This window comes from Mauremys reevesii, linkage group 1 (genome assembly GCF_016161935.1).
Source record: "Mauremys reevesii isolate NIE-2019 linkage group 1, ASM1616193v1, whole genome shotgun sequence".
Lineage (NCBI taxonomy): Eukaryota > Metazoa > Chordata > Testudines > Geoemydidae > Mauremys > Mauremys reevesii.
The window spans coordinates 137,455,295-137,476,840 of record NC_052623.1 but is presented as its reverse complement, the minus strand read 5'-3'; the positions used below and the strand labels follow the sequence as shown (position 1 = coordinate 137,476,840).

The following is a 21,546-nucleotide window of genomic DNA, read 5'->3' as shown; positions in this document are numbered from 1 at the left end:
CTTGGTGCTTAACTAATATTTGTATTGCCGTCTATATAATTATTAATAATAAAAGCTTCAATTCTCAAGTGAGTTCTAAGATTCTTAACATCTAGAACTTATTAAAAAGTTAATGTTGTTCATAAAATTTTAGAACTAAATCTTTCACCGCTCTCACTGGTGTACCCTAGGGTTTGTCTACATGGCAAGTAACTGCCTGGAAAGCCAGGATGTGGATCTACAGCCCAGCACCTTGCTGCACTGTAACAACCCATGTGATCACTGCTACAGCTCACTGAAAGTCCGGGAGTGCCACACTGTAGCACAGGGGTAGGCAACCTATGGCATGGGTGCCGAAGGCGGCACGCGAGCTGATTTTCAGTGGCACTCACACTGCCCAGGTCCTGGCCACCAATCCGGGGGGCTCTCCATTTTAATTTAATTTTAATTTAAGCTTCTTAAACATTTTAAAAGCCTTATTTACTTTACATACAACAATAGTTTAGTTATATATTATAAACGTATAGAAAGAGATCTTCAAAAATGTTAATATGTATGACTGGCACGTGAAACCTTAAATTAGAATGAATAAATGAAGACTCGGCACACCACTTCTGAAAGGTTGCCGACACCTGCTGTAGCAGTATCCACATTTATGGGAAGAGTTTATTGGACTCTCCTGCAAACTAATTGACAACTGGTCCTGAAGGAGGCTGTGTACTTGCCCTCTTGATCAAAACAAGGTTCTCTGATCATAGCTGTCTAAGACAAAGCACAAAATAGGGTATATGTGGGTTTTTTTAATCCATATCGTAGAATCTTAAGCCAATACACATGGTGTTGACATAATTCCATGACACCCTTATTCACATGTGCAGTTTCAGACCCGATGGAAAAATCCAGGCAATTATTATTATGATTATTTATCATTTTGCTTCTGGGCAATGTGAGATTTTGTTCAGAAGTACAGGAGCCTTGGTATAAGGACACATGCTTGCCACAAAGCAGTCAACTTTGGGCATAAAATTAAAACAAATTATTACCCAAAGATGAGTGAATCAATTCTTATTATGTTAGTGTTAAGATGGAGCAGGTGTGCATGTATACAGCGAGGTGTCTGAAATGCTTTCTTGATGCTGAATTTTATGAGAGGATCAATAAAAGTAGATGATTTTCAGAGAGATTTTAAATGCCAAGAGTATTACTGTGACCTGCTGTTCACCCTTTTCGTAACCTATAAGCAACTAAACTTTTATGGATGACTTTTTGGAAATAACATGGTAGAGAGAATACTGAAAAAGAAAATTAATGGTAAAAGAAAGACTCAAGCTGTTTACACTTCTATAGAACTTTTCAACCAAAGATCTTAAAGTGCTTTACAAGCATTAACTAATTAAGCTTCACAATAACCCTGAGAGACATTATCATTCCCTTTTACTGACTGGGGAATGGACACTTAGGCCACATTCACTAGTGCTGCTACAGGCAGATGTAAATTACCCCTTCCTTACTCAGCTAGGCCCACTCCCTCCTCTTGCATCCCATGGAGGAATTCATCACAAGTGGAAGGCAAATGCTGTTAGTGGTGCCCTCATTCTGGATTTCTGTCAAGGGTTTGAGCAGCTTTATTTTGTACTTAAAGTATTTCCCAGTTGCTATGGTCATGCCTAATTCCCGGCCAATATCAACCACTTCCTAGGCCTACCCACTGTGGTAGTGGAACTTCTGTTTCATGTTATTTTTCACTTACTGATAATCATATGCAAAATTTCCATATCCTTATTCATGTGCCATCATAACACTACTTTTGGTAGGTTTCTCCTTTTGACAGGAAGCAGAATAGGTATTTTGACCCTCTTGCTAATTATTCCATATAAATCTTGCGTGACTCATTTTCCTTGTCATTCTTGATACTCACCATTTATATTTCTCTTCCCTCACTGAACTGGCAGGTTACTACAGATTACTTCTCTGCTTTATGGTCTGTGTTGCTTAGCTATTAGTATTAGGGCTGTCAAGCGATAAAAAAATTAATCACGATTAATCGTGCGATTAATTGCACTGTTAAACAATAATAGAATACCATTTATTTAAATATTTTTGGATGTTTTTTACATTTTCAAATATATTGATTTCAATTACAACACAGAATACAAAGTGTGGAATACTCACTTTATATATATTTTTGATTGCAAGTATTTGCGCTGTAAAAAACCCCAAAAGAAATAGTATTTTTCAATTCACCTAATGCAAGTACTGTAGGGCAATCTCTTTATCATGGAAATTGAACTTACAAATGTAGAATTATGTACAAAAAAACCTGCATTCAAAAATAAAACAGTGTAAAATTTTAGAGCCTGCAAATCCACTCAGTCCTACTTCTTGTTCAGCCAATCGCGCAGACAAACAAGTTGTTTACATTTGCAGGAGATAATGCTGCCCTCTTCTTGTTTACGGTGTCACCTGAAAGTGAGAACAGGCATTCTCATGGCACTGTTATAGCCGGCTAACAATGTGCTAAAGATTCATATGTTCCTTCATGCTTTAGCCACCATTCGAGGGGACATGCATCCATGCTGAGATGGATTCTGCTCAATAACATCCAAAGCAGTGAGGACCAACGCATGTTCATTTTCGTTATCTGAGTCAGATGCCACCAGCAGAAGGTTGATTTTCTGTTTTGGTGGTTCGGATTCTGTAGTTTCCACATTAGAGTGTGCTCTTTTAAGACTTCTGCAAGAATGCACCACACTTTGTCCCTCTCAGATTTTGGAAGGCACTTCAGATTCTTAAACCTTGGGTCGAGTGCTGTAGCTATCTTTAGAAATCTCACATTGGTACCTTCTTTGAATTTTGTCAAATCTGCAGTGATAGAGTTCTTAAGATGAACAACATGAGCTGGGTCATCATCTGAGACTGCTGTAACATGAAATATATGGCAGAATGTGGGTGAAACAGAGCAGGAGACATACAATTCTCCCCCAAGGAGTTCAGTCACAAATCTAATTAACATATTTTTTTAATAAGCTCATCAGCATGGAACCGTGTCCTCCGGAATAGTGGCCAAAGCATGAAGGGGCATACGAATGTTTAGCATATCTGGCATGCAAATACCTTGCAATGCTAGCTACAAAAGTGCCATGCAAATGACAGTTCTCACTTTCTGGTGGCATTGTAAATAAGAAGAGGGCAGCATTATCTCCCGTAAATGTGAACAAACTTTTTTTATTTTAGCAATTGGCTGAACAAGAAGTAGGACTGAGTGAACTTGTAGGCTCTCAAGTTTTACACTGTTTTGTTTTTGAGTGCAGTTATATAACAAAAAAATCTACATTTGTAAGTTACACTTTCACAACAAAAAGATTGCACTACAATACTTGTATGAGGTGAATTAAAAATACTATTTCTTTTGTTTATCATTTTTACAGTGCAAATATTTGTAATAAAAATAATACACACTTTGATTTCAATTACAACACAGAATACAATATATATGAAAATGTAGAAAAACATCCAAAATATTGAATACATTTCAATTGGTAGTTTATTGTTTAATAGTGTGATTAAAACTGCGATTAATCGTGATTAATTTTTTTGAGTTAATTGTATGAGTTAACTGTGATTAATCAACAGCCCTAATTAGTATTATAAAGTATTTTAGCCTTCTTAGACTCCCATCTCCTGGCTCCTTCAAACTACCTGGTCTTAAACACAGAGGAAGGATGATCTTTTGATTACATCATAGGACTAGGAGATTCCTGGCTTCTCTGTCTCAGTTTCCCCATCCACATAATTATCCTAAAGGGGTGCTCTGTGACATTAATAGCTATAAAGCACTCTGGGATCTTCTGATATTATTATTGTCCAGGGAGCTAAAGGTGCTCACCAGCCAATAATGTTTTCTGGTGCATCCAGATCAAGTTGCAGCAATATTATCAACTTAAATATATTGAAATAATACTTGTCAATAAAAGTTAAGTGTTTGAAAGAAGAGTTTGGTAAATATTCCATGTGTAATTTTTCCATATACCTTTGTAAGAAAGAGGAAAATTGGTAGCATACTTAGCTTAGAAGTATTGAAGTTTTGCGTACTGTGATATATCCCACTTTAAGCTCTATTTATCCTCTATACAATTCTATAGAAAGTCTATGAAAGCTTCCACCATAAAGCTTCAAGATCCTATAAACTGCACTGAGAGGATGTAATATGCAAAATTCCACTCAGTTCCACTGAGGCAAAAAGCTCAGTAGGATTCAAAAGAGGATCAGACATTTATATGAAGAACAAGAGCCCCCACAATTACAGTAGACAGAATAAAAAGAATTCAGAAGAGTTACGGGACTGGGAAGAAATTTCCCTTTTAGGCAGGTTGTTCCAGAGCTGTCCACTGTGGGGTTTCTCTTACCTTCCTCTGAAGCATCTGGAACAGAATACTGGACTAGATAGCTGGTCTTATGTGATAAAGAAATTCCTATGTTCCTAAGTAATCAGCTGTATGCCATTTGGCTAAAACAATTCTAATATACACGTTCATAATATTGGGAGCATGAAACATTTATAACAAAATCATGCACAACTTTATCAACTATTCCAATACAGAGGGAAAATGAAAATTGTGCTATTTTAAGATACTACATTGATACAAATCAATAGTCAACTTACTTTTACATCTAAGACATGGAGCTCAACTCTAACAGTGCTCTCATCTTCTGTAAACATCTCGATCCTGTTAACGTGGCTAAAGTCTGCTAGCAGGGCCACCAAGTTCGTTTTGGTGTTGATCACGTGGCTGATACCATAGCGGGGCCCTACTAACAAAGTCACTTCTGAACGCTTTTCTCCTTGCTGTAACATAAAAAGAAGAAAATAAAAATTAAAAAGAGTAAGAAACCTGACAGGTTTTGCATAAGAAAAATAAAATAAGATGAAACAAAAACACCACTTCTACCCTGTTTCATTTTTATGAGATTTAATTTGCATAGTATTTCTTTGCCATGATTAGTAAACTCTTCGGTAAGAGGAAAAACCAAACAAAACCAAAAACAGGTACATGATTTTACTAGATTTATAGTAAAATGCATAAAATAAAAGTTATGTCACAATTTACTTTTGTTAGAAACTGCATTGTGGTTTTCATGGGTGGATGTAGAGTATATGTCTTAAAAGAATAATTTTTTATTCAACAGCTTTAGTATTTTATAATTATACCCATGGTATCATCCATCAAATGAATGCTACCTCCAAGCTGCAAATCAGAATACAATGGAAGACATTTTCAAGAAGAATGAAAAAAAAGTGTTTGTGTGGTTGGATCCAATATAGTGTATATGTTATTTTAGAATTTTTGATTTGGACTTGAACTTCCTTAAAGCAAATGTGAGAGTGAGGCAGATACAAATTAATTGGAGAAAATTATCAAGAAAATAAAGGAAAAAGTTACCACTAATGTTGCCTTGAACACACGCCCCCCGTATAATCGCAGATCGCTGAGGAACTTGAGATAATGCACCTTGGCTTGCAGAGCAGACAGCTGAGGAGAAGGAAACCTCTGATGTTATTACAGGAGTAAGATGCAATGAGGGAAATCCACACATATGGAAATGGAAGAATTAAAACATGATTACACAGCCTAAGGAGACTGGACTGTGACAAGAGCTCATCAGACTGACGATAAATCATTACATATTTGACTTCCTGATGAAGGAACAGGATTTCAGATCTTGGAATTAAAATCTTATTTATTTTGATCAGATGTACTCAAGACTCATGCATGGGTTGCATCAGGGCACTGCAAGTACATTGGAACTTTTCCAGTAAAAGGAAAATGTTGGACTACTCAGATTAAACATCTGTTCATTGAGGGATTTCAAGGGTAGACTGGAGTTCCTATTCATAATCACCATCAGTAGCAGTTCTTTAAAATTTGGTTTACCAATGTGAATTTAAAAAGAACAAAATGTTAAAAAAATTGCTAAGAACAGCTATAAATGGCACATTTTGCTAGATACTTGTGATCAGGGCCGGCTCCAGGCACCAGCTAAAGAAGCAGGTGTTGGGACTGCCAATACCAGGGGGCGGCCCTCCGGCTGCTATTGGGGTGGCAGCTCCGGGTCTTCGGCGGCAAGTCCCTCACTCCCTCTGGGAGCGAAGGACCAGCCGCCGAATTGCCGCTGAAGAGCAGAGTGGTGCGATTGCGCTGCCGCGGCTTTTTTTTTTTTGCACGCCGCTTGGGGCAGCAGAAAACCTGGTGCTGGCCCTGCTTGTGATATATAGGATTTTATTTCTAACTTACTACTAAGAAGTTTTTTTTAAACAAACAATAATTTAGTCACTTTTCTACTACCCGTAACAGAGGATGAACCTGAAAAATAGGAAGAGAGACCTATAAATGTGCCATAATTTATTCCCATGAAAAATAGGAATAATTTACAAATAGGTTTAAATGAAGGTTTGGGGGGGGCAGGAGTGCTGTGTTTGCTTGCTGTTTAATTTTTTGGGGAAAACAAACAATTTAAAAATTAAGAACTCAAATATAATTTTTAGACTGGAAAAAAAAATCTCTTAAATTCATACAAATAATGTAGCCCAAAATCTGCAGCCCTTGCTCAGGCAGAAACCTCAAAATCCACAGTTTAAAAAATATATTTTGCATGCAAATCAAGCCCCCCTTAGTTCCAAAAAATGGGCAAATGGACAAGAAGGAACGGGCTTAATCTGCAATAAGGGAGATTTAGGTTAGATATTCGGAAAAGTTTTCTAACCATAAGGGCAGTTAAGTTCTCAAATAGACTTCCAAAGGAAGCTACGGAATCCCCATCATTGGAGATTTTTAAAAACAGGTTGAACAAACACATGTCAAGGATGATGTAGGTTTACAGGGTCCTGCCTCAGCATAGGGGGCTGGACTTGATGACTACTCGAGGTCCCTTGCAGCCCTGCATTTCTATGATTTTACCACTCCACCCTGTCCAGTGGTGTACCTCATGCCCATACTAGGAAAATTTGAATAAATAAATTTATCATGCATTGCATTCTACAGGTCTCCAGATTTAGGCTTTAGTGCTCAGTCTTCTACTGAAAATGTCTTCTCCTATCCCTCACTTGGGATTCAGTCCTGGGGACAGATAGCTAAAGTAGTCAAATGGAACACAATGATTGTGAAAAGGAGACAAAACCTCTGAGATAGGAAGGGAACCAAATTTATAGAAGATAACCACTTCCTGGATTTACTCCCAGAGTGGATTGTTAGCCACTACAGAGCACCAGGGTTTTCACGTTGTCTTGTCTTGCTAAACATGCAGGTGGCTGCACTATGTATTTCAAGAGAAGCCCTCAGCAGAGCATACGATAGCAGCCCAACCTGAAGGTAACAAAAAGCATAGATAATTTTGTCAAGGTGCGCATCAGGGAGGCAGCGTTGTAATCTCTGTCGTAACTGAAGATAGCGCAAGCTACTGTGGGCCACTATTGCCAGCCTGGAATCCAGCAGCAGGGATGGATTCAAACATACCTGAACTACTAGGATAAAATACATCGAGCTGACACCATTTCAGCTTTTGCTGCAGCTATGTAAAGGGTACACATTGGTGTGTTCAGCTAAAAATTTGGCAATTAGCTTTTCGTTAACCACTAACATTTAGCAGTACTAAAATAAACACAGATTTATGTTCATCTCTTGGGTCCTGAGCTGAAGCCCACTGAAGTTAATGGGTGTCTTTCTGTTTAGTTCAATAGGTTTTGGATCAAGCCGTTGGTATTCTGCCATTCACAGAGTGTCTCAGTATCTAAAAGCTGCATATATATGGTATAAACAGACAAATGTCCATAGACATTTTCCCTCACAGTTTTCTCGGTTGAAGCAAAGGCTTAATAACAAGACTAGGCATATTATAACAACTCGGAAGATTCAATTACAATAAGGGAGATAATTTATCAAGTGACATCTTGCCAACTGTGGTCACTTTACCCTGCGACGCCAGAGCAAATCATCCTGTAGTACCATGAAAATGTCTTATGTCTGTGCCAAGCTCATAGGTTAACATAGCTTAGAGCATTGGAAGCATAGAGAATGTAATTCTCTAACAAGTTTGCCATTAACAGCAGGTGCTAAATGAATTTTAAAAATCCTGGGCATACCCTGGTGGTTAATAATCAATTTTCCACCATTCTCAAAATGAGGAGATGGTTTAGCTGGGGTATAATTAATTATTTTTAATTGTTCTTGGAAATGTGGTAATAGGCACTGAAAGTTATACAGTCTAACAATCTTTGAAAATATACTGGCTAGGTATTTCTCCAAAGAACTAATTTCAAACATTTCCCGTGCATGCAGTCCTCTCTGGTCTTTAAAATATATTTTCCATTAAGATGCAAATACCTTTTTACCCGGAGGAACTAGGTTTTGATTTGCTTTGACAAGGTGTGAAAGTGCTTTCTTTATGTTCTTTTCTTTCATGCTTTGCAGCACAGCAGATGGAAGAAAAGTCTCTAATCCCCATTCTTTTCTGCAATAAAAGGCATATCTTTAATTTCACATTCCTGTGTTGATTATTTATCTAAGACTAGATGGTGGCTGTGATGCTGAGCAAATGAATGCCTGAAAGCAGAGGGAGAGTTAGTGAAGGCACTAGTTGTGCTATAACATATTATTTTCTGTACTCAGAGTACATACTGTTTCATAGAAAAATAAGATGCTTTAACATTTGCGGTGTGAGGCTCTTCCTACCCCAGGGATTTTCCAAACTGTTTTCAGAGACTCTTCTCATTTTTAATCTTTAGTTCCTCACCTCCAATTTATGAATAGATGCAGGAATATACACATAAACCGTGATACAATTCTACATTTTCTGTAAGGAACGTTTCTTAAGGCACAATGGCAAGGGTTTACTTGCTCTGTTTTATTTGTTCTTTATTAGGGGTTTTTAGACCTATATTTCATATTACACCCCACTATGAGCACATTGGACCAAAGGTTGCACCAGGGTAACTGAGAAGGCAATTTAGCTCAGCACGTGTTACACAACCTGTGTATTTGGAGACACTGTTGGTATGCAACAGTCAAGGATTAATCAGGTCAAAATTGGCAACTGCACCTCTCCCTCAGGGGCCTTGTGTTGTGCTGACCATCCTTCTGGATGGGGAGAGCTGTAAATGCTGCCCCCTCAAAAGTGAAGTGGAATCACTTCCAAAGTAGCCATAGAGATCACATGAGGGTCTCAGCTCAGTGCTCTGGGGTCTGTGGCAATCTCAGAGGAAGAGAGGTTTGAAGCTGGTGTGTTTCAGGTAGAGGCCATCTTGCTAAGCGTGGTTTAGTCAACAGATGGGCAAGTACAATATGAGAATTAAAAGTGCACTGAAAGCACACAAACCTAAAATCAGGATATGCAGACAGACAGACCAATCGACCAACATGCAAAAGACCTACAAACACTCTCTAACTTTTGTTTTTGAGGAATGCTCTATACACTATACTTACTCAATATATTTGAGGGAGATTTTCTGAGTTTGTCTGGTGGTCACAGTCGCAATATACATTTGTAATGCAGCCAGCCGCAGAGCAATATCGTATTTCAGCTCAGGTCCAAACCTCTCCTGAACCACATCATTACAGCTCTGCCAAAGAACCAGGAGAGGGAGCATCAAGTTAAAAAATCTTTGACTTAAAAAGCGAAGCATAAACAAGCTTTTATTGATTGATTTTAAAGATGGCTGCATTATGGATTGACCCCATGCTGAAAGGTGGCATTACACTGACAGCAAGCTATGTCTCTCAGATGTGCTGGGTATTCATGAAGGTCTGGATGCCTCAGAAGAATCCAGGTAGCTGCCAAAGAGCAAATGGCATGTGGATTTTGAAACAAGCATGTTCTGCTTGCATCCCCACTGTGTGCGCACCATCTTTCCTATCCTCCAAGAGATTTTCCATGAATGACATTACAGGACAAGAAACGATTGCTGGGAAGTGCTGCCGGCTCACTTTCATAAGCCTCCTAGAGCTGCATACTCTTTGGAAGGATGCCACAGTATTAGCATATAAGAGGTATTTTTGTGAGGGCTTGGAGGGGATAGGGACTTTGTTGGAAAATAAACACCTGCACATCTCTCAGATTGTGGTTGGTTTAGGTAACATAATCAATATGTTTAAAAATCAGGACCCTCCCATTGCCCAATTTTTATCTGTGAAAGCACAAATGAAAAGTACATTCAAAGTTGCCATCTACATGTTTTCTTAGCTTATACTAAGACTAGTTATGTTTTCACTTACCTGTACATATAGATATTCAAAAGCAACTGGATCTCTTCTTAGAAGGTCAATGGGATCCTTTGGGACGAAGCTGATTCTGAACAGACATCTCATCTTATGGGAGCTTGGCCTCTGGGTTACCTAGAAGAGTGCAATTATCTTATTAGCACTTTGAAACACTGGATTTGGAATGCTGTTCTTAGTTTTAGACACTTTAAACCTGATCCAGAGCCCACCTACGTCAACGGAGAGACTTCCATTGACTTGACTTCATGGGCATTGCATCAGGTTTGGCAAAATGAAAATTGAACTTTGTCCGTCTTTAAATATGTATGTGTGGGGGACCAGGAACAGCTGAAGATTTATCAGGACACAAACTGCCCAAACACATCTAAGAGCAATGAAAGTACTGGATTCTTCCAGTGCAATGTGCAAACTGAAATGTTGGCTATAGTTATTCTCCACTGACAGTGAAGTTGTTCCATGAAAAAAGTGAATTCACTTTAAGAGACTTTCACTGTATGATTTCCAAGTATTTGATCTTGGCAGCCCTCAAAGTAATAGATTAAATAGGTTTTGTTTGTATGTTTTTTTCTCAGTCACAGAACATTTGTTGATAGGGATTTGCAAGAAAATCTTATTGAAAATTACTTTTTGAGAAAGTAAAATAATAGGTGGTGGTTCCAGGGGGAAAAAAAACCCTTATTTATAAAAGGGATTTGAGCCAATCACTATTAAGCACTTTTTTAGCTATGTGATTCTAGACCAAGAGATACAAAGACTCTTGTACTCCATGATGAGAATAGAGTCATCCACTATTTCAAGATAAACTTCTTTAATTGACAGGCAGCATAAAACTTATAAAAGTAACAGCAGGCTGAGCATATTTACATGGTAGCATAAAGTTGAGCTCCCAAGTAAGTTGTGGGACAATCAGATGAAATGGTCATTTTCCACTTCTGCTACAATAAAATATTGTCAGTAGCAAGTGTATGATGGTAAATTGAAGTAGGAACTCCAATGAAGAAAGCCATAGAATAATGCACAATAAAATAGTCCATTTAATTCTACCAAATCTGGATAGAAAGTTAGCATTTTATATTATTTATAAATATAACATTATATATTAACAATTTATAATCGTATTATTCTATTCATTGATTGACAGGAGCTATGCTTAGCATTAAAATCTTTTAAGGAATAACTGTCTTGCTCTAGCAATCTTTGTAATATATATACACCTCAATATAACGCTGTCCTCGGGAGCCAAAAAATCTTACCATGTTATAGGTGAAACCGCATTATATTGAACTTGCTTTGATCCGCCAGAGTGCACAGCCCCGCCCCCCCAGTGCACTGCTTTACCACGTTATATCTGAATTCGTGTTATATCGGGTCACGTTATATCAGGGTAGAGGTGTATAATATATTTGCTTAAAAAAACCCTCCAAACCTTTAGATTGTCCTGCACTTTCTCTGTATCTCTGTTCCCAAATACCAAGGTATAGTGTGTGTGTGTACATAAAAGCTCTGAATGGGATTTTCTTAAGCCCCCTGCGTTGGCCTAACTCTGCTCCCATTGATTTCAATGGAAGCTTTACCATTGACTTCAAAGAGGGAGCAAAGTGAGGCCAGCACTAAGTGCTTCTGAAAATCCCACATACTTTGTATAAACAACACACAAAATTACGTTCAAAGAATGTTCACGTTGCAGAATCAAGCACTTCAAAGTTAAGAAATAGAAGATTTACGGTTGCACAGGCCTCCTTGTGCATTTGCATTAGGATACAGTCTTTAACTACACGATCACAGTGCCCTTGAGAGTTGTCATTATTTTTCCATAGGACCCCCGACGCTTTTATGGAAAGTTTTGCTAAAATAGGTGGGAAATGACCAGAAGGAAGACAGCTTCAACTTACACAGAAATAGCTTGGTAACCAGTCAGGATGCAAAAGACTAAATCATAAGTATTTAAACGAGGTTTGATAAACTGAATAAAGTTCTCTGGCCTGTTGCAATGAAACTTTTTGTCTGTTCAATTATATTTATGAGTAGTACTATATACGATATGAAAAAGGATACGATACATATTTTCTAGCTATAAATATGAGTACTTATGAAGTTTCATATCCCTTTGTAATGGGCTACCAAAGCATCAAAATATGATGTCTAGATAATAGACAAACTGACACTCCGGGAGAGTCATACTATCATAACCAATAATCATGTGTAGATGCTGGTAGTGTTTCATTCAGTGCATCTTAATTAATTCACATAAGTAATTGGAGGAACATTTAATTTACAGATGATCTAATATCAACTTGCATGTATTATTACACCAACCTGAGCTAGAGTCTCCTGTTCATGTAGCAAGAGAAGTTTGGCTCCAGCTCCTTCAATCCTCTGCTCCAGCATCAATGAAAAGTGTTCAATACACTTGATGGAAAGCTTTTCTTGGAGTGTTAAGATGACATCCTAATTAAGACAGGATTTATAAAATGTGATTGAAATCACAAAAGGCTTGTGGCCTGATTTTCCATTGCCTTGCAGATTGTCTAGTCATTTACACAAGTAGGAAGTGGAAGTTAAATACTCCAAGTCAGAATGGTTGTGTTTTACTCTCACTTTGCACAGCTGTAAACAATTATACAAGATAGAAACAAGTGCAGAATAAGATCCTTTATGTTTAGGCTTCTCTGAGTTAAACTCCAGACTTTTGGGACCAGATTTTTAGAACTGTGTATGAAAAATGTATGTTGTATATAAAATTACTGTGATGGATGGTCTTTTGTGGCAATTGAATGTGTAAATTATGTTCACACAATTCTAAAACTATATGCCTCAGATTCACCCTAAAAATAGGCAATATCTCCCTCCAAAAGAGAGAACATAAACCTCTGCAGCATTTCAAAGTGGGAACCACCAAATCATAGGGTGAGACTGGACACAATTCCCATAGATTTCAATGAATCTGAATAGATTTGTATCTATAGTGAAGGTTTTTAAAAAAAAATGCAGTCAAATCTCTTGTTAAGAGACATTAATACCCCTGCATTGTAGAGCCATATTTATATATTTAAAAATGATCAAAATAAAGTCAATAATAATGACATCTCCTAGGCAGCACCTCCAAACTTGGGGTTTTGTTTTTATTATAAAAGTGAGGCAGGCAGGGATTATAGCAAAACTCTTTCACAATGACATAAATCTTAAAATAAGGGTGATCATTTCAAGTGTAATTGTTTCTAAAATTACAATTAAGTATTAAATTGTCTAAATCCAATCTTTATTTCACCCAAACCTGTTCAACTATCCCTAATTATCACTTTACTTTCTATGTTGATCTATAAAGCATATCTAGACCATTAACATCATTCAGCAATTATTGTTAGTTTGGTAAGTGCAGTGACAGAGGGAAAGACAAAATAAAATCAACACTGAAATACGATATACTGGTGAAATTTACGATATACTGGTGAAATTATTAAAGCATTTACATTCATCCCAATGATTGTTAGATATACATTAGTAAATTCTATCCATCTGGACCCTAAAGAGAGCATCTGATGAATAACAATCCAACTAATAGATCAATTAACCATTTTTCATGGAAGTATAACAAATCGGTGCAAGAGTGGAGTGTGTGTGTGTGTGTGTGTGTGTGTTTGTGTTGGTGATTGGACAGGAGTCTATAAACCTTAAAAAATAAACCACGTCATTAACCAGTTGCAAGCTACCATTTAAATAGTGCAAGTTACTATTATTACTTTGTTGACTCACAGGGAATTTAAAACCTACCCAGTCAATCTACTCTTATTGACACTTCTAATTTGTGCTAAAAAACAAACAATATAACAGTAATTTGAAGAAAGATGTTTGCTAAAGAGAAGTAATATGACACTGTGACATGTGCTGTTTACTAATTGCTTTTTCTGAATATGCTAATAAGAGGTGCATGCGTCCAATTATTAAAACCAGCCAACATTTTTCTCTTTAATCTGTATAGCACCTGATATTAATTCCTAACCAATCTTCTCTCTCAGTTCCCAGTACCTTCTAATCAACCAATCAAAATTTCCCTGTCTTCACTTCAGTAAAAATCTGTCCTTACCACTGCAGCTGAAGAAAACTGAGGTAAAACTGATTGAACATCATGAAATAATCACTTTGAGACTCATGTTGAAAAATAAAATGGGAAAATTTTGAATAAACGGTTGTGATAGAAAACATCAGGTGCTGAAGTGCATAAGAAGAAATCCCTCAAGTCACTCTTTATCTACTTATATGATCCTCATCACCATAGTACCTTGAAAACTCACCTGTGACTTTGACAGCGAGAAGTCATCCTGACAGAGCTTTCTCAGGCACTGGTCCTAGGCTGTGGAAGGAACTCCCAGAGGAACTAAGGACCACCACAAACCTCACCCCTTCCATTATAACTGCAAAGTGCATTTCTTTGACCTTGCTTTCTCTAACATAAACACATAGCAATGTGTGTGTGTATGACATCACCAAACAAAACACTCCACTGCACACATGCAGGAACAAACACGTCAGCTGTTAGTCATGTTTCTTAATGCACTATCGGAAGGTGCTCAGATATTACAGTGATGAGTGAGGTAGAAGAACCTACCTAGAACTGAACAGAACAGGCTCTACGCCCTACTTGCATTAACTGTATGTCACAACTTCACCTTGTGATTTAGCCTCTCTATGAAATATGTTGAAGAAAAGGAGACAATACATTGACATGAACAATTTATTGTCAGAATAACCCTACATTATTCCGTCCTGATTTCACTAGACTACAGGCTAGATGATATTCAATTAGAAACCAACATCTTTATCTTCTTACCTTCTGACTTTGCTGACAAATCATGCTGGCATTTGGCAGAATATCAAACCTTAGCAAGGTCCATGCATATAATTAAATTAAGCTGCAGTCACATTAAAATTATCACTCCTATTTTTGCTTCATTGATACAACATTATGCTTTTATTGGCAGAAAACCAGAGCAGAATCTTATTACTTCTTTACTACTCACATCTATGAAGCCAGCCATGAACAACACGATGGTCCAGGCTCAGGCTCAAATTCTGAGACTATTGGGGTTTTTGTTTTTCTGTTACAAAGGCATTTCAGAATGTTTTAATGGCATCCTTGGCAGTGTACGTTATGAGGTTTGGTAGATTAGCCTACCTTTATTGAAGTACTGCAGTCAAAACGGAAGGATTTGGTTTGCCCATTTTCTAGATATACCTTCAGTACATTTGGCATGAAGAGAAGTGAATTGTCCTTAACAGTTTCCTGTTAAAACAGATTAGTGAATTAGATTACACTTTGCAAGCAACAAGAAGAACATACATTTTATTCTATAGGAAAGAACAGCATACAGCAGGGAAGGCTGGTGACGTCTGAAAATGGAATGTTGGATCAAACCCAAAGCAGAATTAGCAATGCCTCGCCTCAGGAGACTCCAGTGATATGCACTATAGCTGCAAGTGACAGACCCACCAATTGTTAGACTGCATGTTCACAGTGCTGAAACTATGGTGCTAGCATTAGCTTTTCCATCTGTAATTGATAAATCTGATAACAAGTAAATGACTACCATAATGAAAGTTCTGTCCTCATTTACAACAGAAATCTGTATTTTCATGCGGAAATGATTCAGTTGTTTGTTTTTAAGTGATAAGAATGCAGCACAAAATCCCTGCAAATTTATCAATTTTAACTGTCCTTTTGCACCATTGCTTTGTTTTCTATGATAATGTTGTGCAAGAAAGTGTGATTTATGCAGATGCAGTTAGAAAATATCTATTTGGGAACTATTTATCACATCACTGTAAAGTTACATTGTAGAACAGGCTGACCTCTCATGATGTCAAATTAAACTCATATGGTCAAATTCATCTCTGGTGTACCTTCATGGATATCCCTAAAGATGCATCAGGGATAAATTGGTCAATACTCTTTCCTGCAATGTGTAGCAGTGAGGGCTGGTGCCAAACAGCAGGATATGAATACAGCTCTGGATTCTGAACTAGAATTGAGTAAATTAATGATTTTTTGGTTCAGAAAAAGAAACTGAAACTGAATTGTTTAATTTCTTCCTCACTGAAACGAAAACATTTCATTTGGGTTGATTGAAAAAACATTCAAAATTTTTCAAACAATATTTTTGAAATGAAAGTCAAGTCAAAACAATATTTAATTTCAAAACGTCAATTCAAAATGACATTTTGTTTAGAGAATGTTGATTCAAAACAAAATGTCAAAACAGTTAATTTAGAAAATGTGGAAGTGAACCATTTCAACTTCAAAATCTTTCCTTCTCATTATTTATTTGGCTAAAACTATTCATGAACTGGTGAAAATTTTCAGTCATCCTGAAACTGCATTTTTTGGAAAATTTACTATTCAACTGAAACATTTTGCCGAGCTCTATTCCGAACACCTATATTTTAGGGCTGTTGGGATGTGGAGTTTTGGCACAGGCTCTTCCGAAGTCATTTTTCACCAGCAAGTGGCACATATTCCTGACACCTGAAGCCAATTCAGAAACCTAAACACCTTGAAGCCATTGTTTAAAATAATATTTCCTCAGATAAGTTAAAGAAACATTTTTTTTAGAAACTAGAAGGTCAGATACATTTAAAAGAATACAGGTTTTTTTTAAAGAATTCGGTCTTGTTTACTTGAACTGTATGAGTAAAAGTTCATGTTACATGTTACTGCTATGACTCAGGGTGAACATATTATTTTCCTGTTTATTGTATCCTGTACAATTTAAATCTTAAAACTGAAACAGATAAAGATTTTAAATTAAAAATGAAAAACAAAAATTTCTCTTTGACTGCAGAATGCTAATTTACCATACTATACCATACATATTACAGCATCACTACTGTGGTAGAGTGAGAATGCTGTGGAGTCTCACCAATGTGTTGCTGGCAATGAAGTGTAAATATTATCATTCACAAACAATAATGTATATTGCTAGTTTCTATTGTGACAATCTGGAAAGGGGATTGTAATGTTAAAAGGAAATTTGATTCATTCTTGGGGGGCAAAACAGAAGGTGATTATTGGTTTTTGTAAATGAAATTGCCGATTAACAAAATGAAAATTATGAGTTTGCTCTATGTATACAAAGAACTCAGAAGAAGACATATATGAATCATCATCATCTTGCAATTTGTAAAACAAGCAAGTAAACCAGGAGTTCATCTTTAAAAAGCTCTGTCTTTGGAAGGAGGGATGACTTTGCCCGGGGACAGGTTAGAGAAAGAATGACTTAAAGTTGATAAACTGAATTTTAAAGAGGTCTTTAAATTAGTGTTAATTTGTTTTCCTGACATACTACTTCACCGGACTTTACAGGTTTTCCAGTTACAAAATTTCCTTTAAAACAACAACAAAAAACCCAACAACTCTACAGAAGAAAAACAAATCCTATGCTAAATTAAGATATGAGCCACATGAACTGTAATCCTACTGGAATTTTAAATTTTATATTTACAAAAGTTTGTAGTGCTCTGGGCCTAATTAATGGGCTTTAATTTATTTAGATATTTTAAAATGTGCCTCTCCAAAACCTCTACTATATTTTCTACAATGGTACCGAAGTTGTGCTTACTGTACATTTCCCCCCCTGTAGAACTTTATAGAGTGCCTTTGACTGAAATGGTCTTGTTCCTTCTTCAAGTTAAAATGGCTTGAGGTACTCACTGAAATCTGGCCATTGATAATGACCTCTTCAGAGAAGCGCACTTTGACCGGGTTGGACTTCAATCTTGCCTTTTTTGCAGCACTGATAAATGCTGATTTAGGAGACTGGAAGAAATAAATAAAACATGTCATATAAGTCTCAAGCATAACCTATCCTTCTTGCCTCAGTGACCTATGCTCTCCATTTTCTCATATGTCAGGTACTCCAAGTATATGACAATATGCTCTGTGCATTGTTAATTGAATAATTAACGTAAATCATAGTATTCCTGGAGGTATGGAAAAATTAAGTAGATACAGACACATGCACTGAAAGGTTGCAGCTTATTCAGCAACCAGATCGGAGCAATACAAAGTGCTCACACAGTCACTGGAAACGCCTCATGGGGCTTTTTCACTGATTGCTGTCAACCATGCTTGTTTGCATGAGCGAGCCCTGATCAGTGACTAGTCAGTGACCTTTTATTCAAACACCAAATGGAAAACTTTTGCACTGTTTAATCATAGAATAGAATAATAGAATCATAGAATACCAGGGTTGGAAGAGACCTCAGGAGGTGATTTAATCCAACCCCCTGCTCAAAGCAGGACCAATCCCCAACTAAATCATCCCAGCCAGGGCTTCATCAAACCTGACCTTAAAAACCTCTAAGGAAGGAGATTCCACCACCTCCCTAGGTAACCCATTCCAGTGCTTTACCACCCTCCTAGTGAAAAAGTTTTTCCTAATATCCAACCTAAACCTCCCCCACTGCAACTTGAGACTGTTACTCCTTGTTCTCTCATCTGGTACCACTGAGAACAGTCTAGATCCATCCTCTTTGGAGGGGAATGATCATGTCCCTCGATCTGCTGGCAATGCCCCTACTTATACAGCCCAAAATGCCGTCAGCCTTCTTGGCAACAAGGGCACACTGTTGACTCATATCCAGCTTCTCATCCACTGTAACCCCTAGGTCCTTTTCTGCAGAACTGCTGCCTAATGTTGACACACACACACATACCCACACACACAGTCTCTGAAAGTTTTGCAATCCTGGTAGCATCATTAGCAAGGCAAGGGGTATTTCCCAATTAATACCTTCCCCATTTTTCCCCAAGGACCCTTGGCATTCTCTAAAATAGCACCTTACTTTTGCCATTATTTCAATCCTCCCCGGTTTCCCCCTTACAGCCTCCTTTGGCAGGATATCACATAGATATACTGAAGTGCACATGATATTTATAAAAAATAATAGAGATATTTCCCTCATTCTCCCACTTTTGAAAACTGGTACAAAATTATAGATAATTCATCACTGACCCTAATTTAGGAATCCTCTAGTCTACTTTTGTCCATTGCACTCCACACCAAGGCCAAATGTTCAGCCGTTAATCAAGAAAAATTCTTATTGAATATTAGGAGTTTTGGCTGAGACATGACTGGATGATTTGGCCTATTTTTAACAACAAATTACTTCTGCTCAGACAAAAAGAAAAGGTTTCCACTTTTTAGATGTATTAATTTGAGATCAGTAACATACTTAGGGCCCCTGGGGGAGATTTTTAAAAGCAATCAGCTTTGGTCTGACTCTGCCCTCTTCTCCCTCCCCTCCACCCCGCCCCCCCCCCCGCCTCTGAGGTCACTGGGTGAAATCCTGGCCCTTTTGAAGTCAAAGGGAGTTGTGGCATTGACTTCATTGGGCCTCAGCTGTCACCCACTGACGTCAACAGTTGAGATAGGCCAATGGTGAGCATATTTGAAAATCCCACCCCATGTCATTGAAGAGTTATTTCATTAGCTCTGTAGAATTCCAATACCCAAAAGGTTGGTTGGTTGATGTGTGTGTCTGTGTGGGTGTGTGAGAGAGAGAATTTAGTGCATGAATGGATTGATAGTCCTGGAATTAATTCTCCATTATCCACAAAGCACAGTAATGTATAATTTCAACACTCCCTGTCACTATGCTTTGAACCTTGGCCAGGAATAGTAACCATGGAGTTAGTTCAGCCTCCATGTCCTTCCAGTCCCTGGCCTTTGTTAAGACTGATTAAAAATTATCTTTTGTGATTTGGACACCTGGCTTCTAGAAACCAGACTGACGTCAGAAACTCATTTCACACAGGCTACTGAATAGCCATTAGATGGCAATAACTGCAGCTACTACACAAACCACCAAACACAAACTGGGTGCACTAGGAGTGAAAGGTTCTGTATTCTATTAGCAAACCCTAGCATCATCCCAGTTCCCTGAATCCAAACTTGAGCCAGGAAACACATTCATGGATCAGGCGTATCTGCCCTTTCTCTGACAGCTCTGACTGTAAGCTGCATATTAGAAATGTTATATGACAGGAAATTCCCAGGTAAGACTAATTGGGATGAATTGCAAAAACCAGTTCTGTAAATAATACAGAAAGATCTGAAAAAATTAGAAACAATGACCCAGAAAACAACAAAATGAGAATCAGGTTAGAAAAATGCAAGCTAATTCCTCTAGGGAAAAATAATCCAAAGCGCTCACATTCAGGGAGAAGGGCAAAACACAGAAAGCAGTAATGTCGAGAGAAGTCTGGGTACTGTAAAGTTTGGGGTGGGATGTCAGGGATCCTGAACCAGGTATCTCTTGAGGAAGTAAAGATCCATGGCCTGAATACAGGTTTGAGTCAGGAAGAGGACAGTTTGGGGATAGTAGGATGTTATTTTGCTAGGGTTTGTTTGCCTATACCTGCTGTCAAAATCTATTGGTCACAGCAAGAATTTATGCAAGGGAACAAAAAACCAAAACAAAACACAAAGTAAAATTTCACAGTCCACATGAGTTCCCAGTGAATGATGTAGAACAGTAAAATATCCAGAGCTGTAATCTTCCTCTGACATGCTTTAGGGAAAAGACCACTTGCTTTCTGGTTGTGAACTGATCTTCTAATGGACACACTTCAGGGCTTGGCAAAAGGAGCATTGCTGCTGTGTGACTCTCTGTAGCAATTCAGTTTTGTTGAAATACACTTTTGTCAGAGGGAGAAAGAATGGTGCACTGGTCCCATTTAGTTTCTTTTGATACTCTCAAGAGAGCTTGAGAGGGAACTAGAATGAAGGTCAGGTTTCATATCAGGATCCCCAGATAACTGAAAATACTGCACAACCCACTATTTAAATTTATTCTGCTCTAATCATCACCACATGCTAGAGAATTCAAGGCAACAAACATGGAGAATGATTCTTTCCCCTCAAATGTAACTCCATTAGTCCTTTATTAGTTTCCTGACAATTTTTTGTTAGAGAGACCCAACACAATGCGGTCACTAGATATCAGATGCTACATGAATGACCAGAAGGATGTATATGCATATCTGTTCAGTGTTTTCAGGGGCACTGAGCAGAAGACGAATCTCAAAGATTTAGGCCCAAATGTTCAAAAGTTGCCTTGGAAATTGTCTGGTCAATTGTAGCATATGGGTTGAGGCCCCTCTGGCAATGCTCTCTCCTCACTAGCCAGGGTGTGACTTTAACATACCTGGAGGCAATGGGGACACTCTCCTTCCTCCAGAAGGGGGTGAGGGGTATATCCCCCAGGGGAAGTGGCTGGGGAAGTGCTACACATGCTCCTT

General features: G+C 37.8%; 1 protein-coding gene across 8 annotated transcripts in view; it reads right to left on the bottom strand.

The window, feature by feature from the left end:
- FRMPD4 (FERM and PDZ domain containing 4) overlaps positions 1–21,546 on the bottom strand; it is a 451,884-nt gene that overhangs the window by 7,229 nt on the left and 423,109 nt on the right. For all 8 annotated transcript variants that reach the window (XM_039498317.1, XM_039498329.1, XM_039498310.1 and 5 more), the window contains 8 exons: positions 17,956–18,060; positions 15,424–15,531; positions 12,567–12,698; positions 10,245–10,364; positions 9,456–9,592; positions 8,358–8,484; positions 5,421–5,510; positions 4,643–4,825 (listed from right to left, as the gene is read on the bottom strand). In XM_039498317.1, coding sequence (XP_039354251.1) covers positions 4,643–4,825; positions 5,421–5,510; positions 8,358–8,484; positions 9,456–9,592; positions 10,245–10,364; positions 12,567–12,698; positions 15,424–15,531; positions 17,956–18,060 — 1,002 coding nt within the window. The remainder of the gene's footprint in view (positions 1–4,642; positions 4,826–5,420; positions 5,511–8,357; positions 8,485–9,455; positions 9,593–10,244; positions 10,365–12,566; positions 12,699–15,423; positions 15,532–17,955; positions 18,061–21,546) is intronic.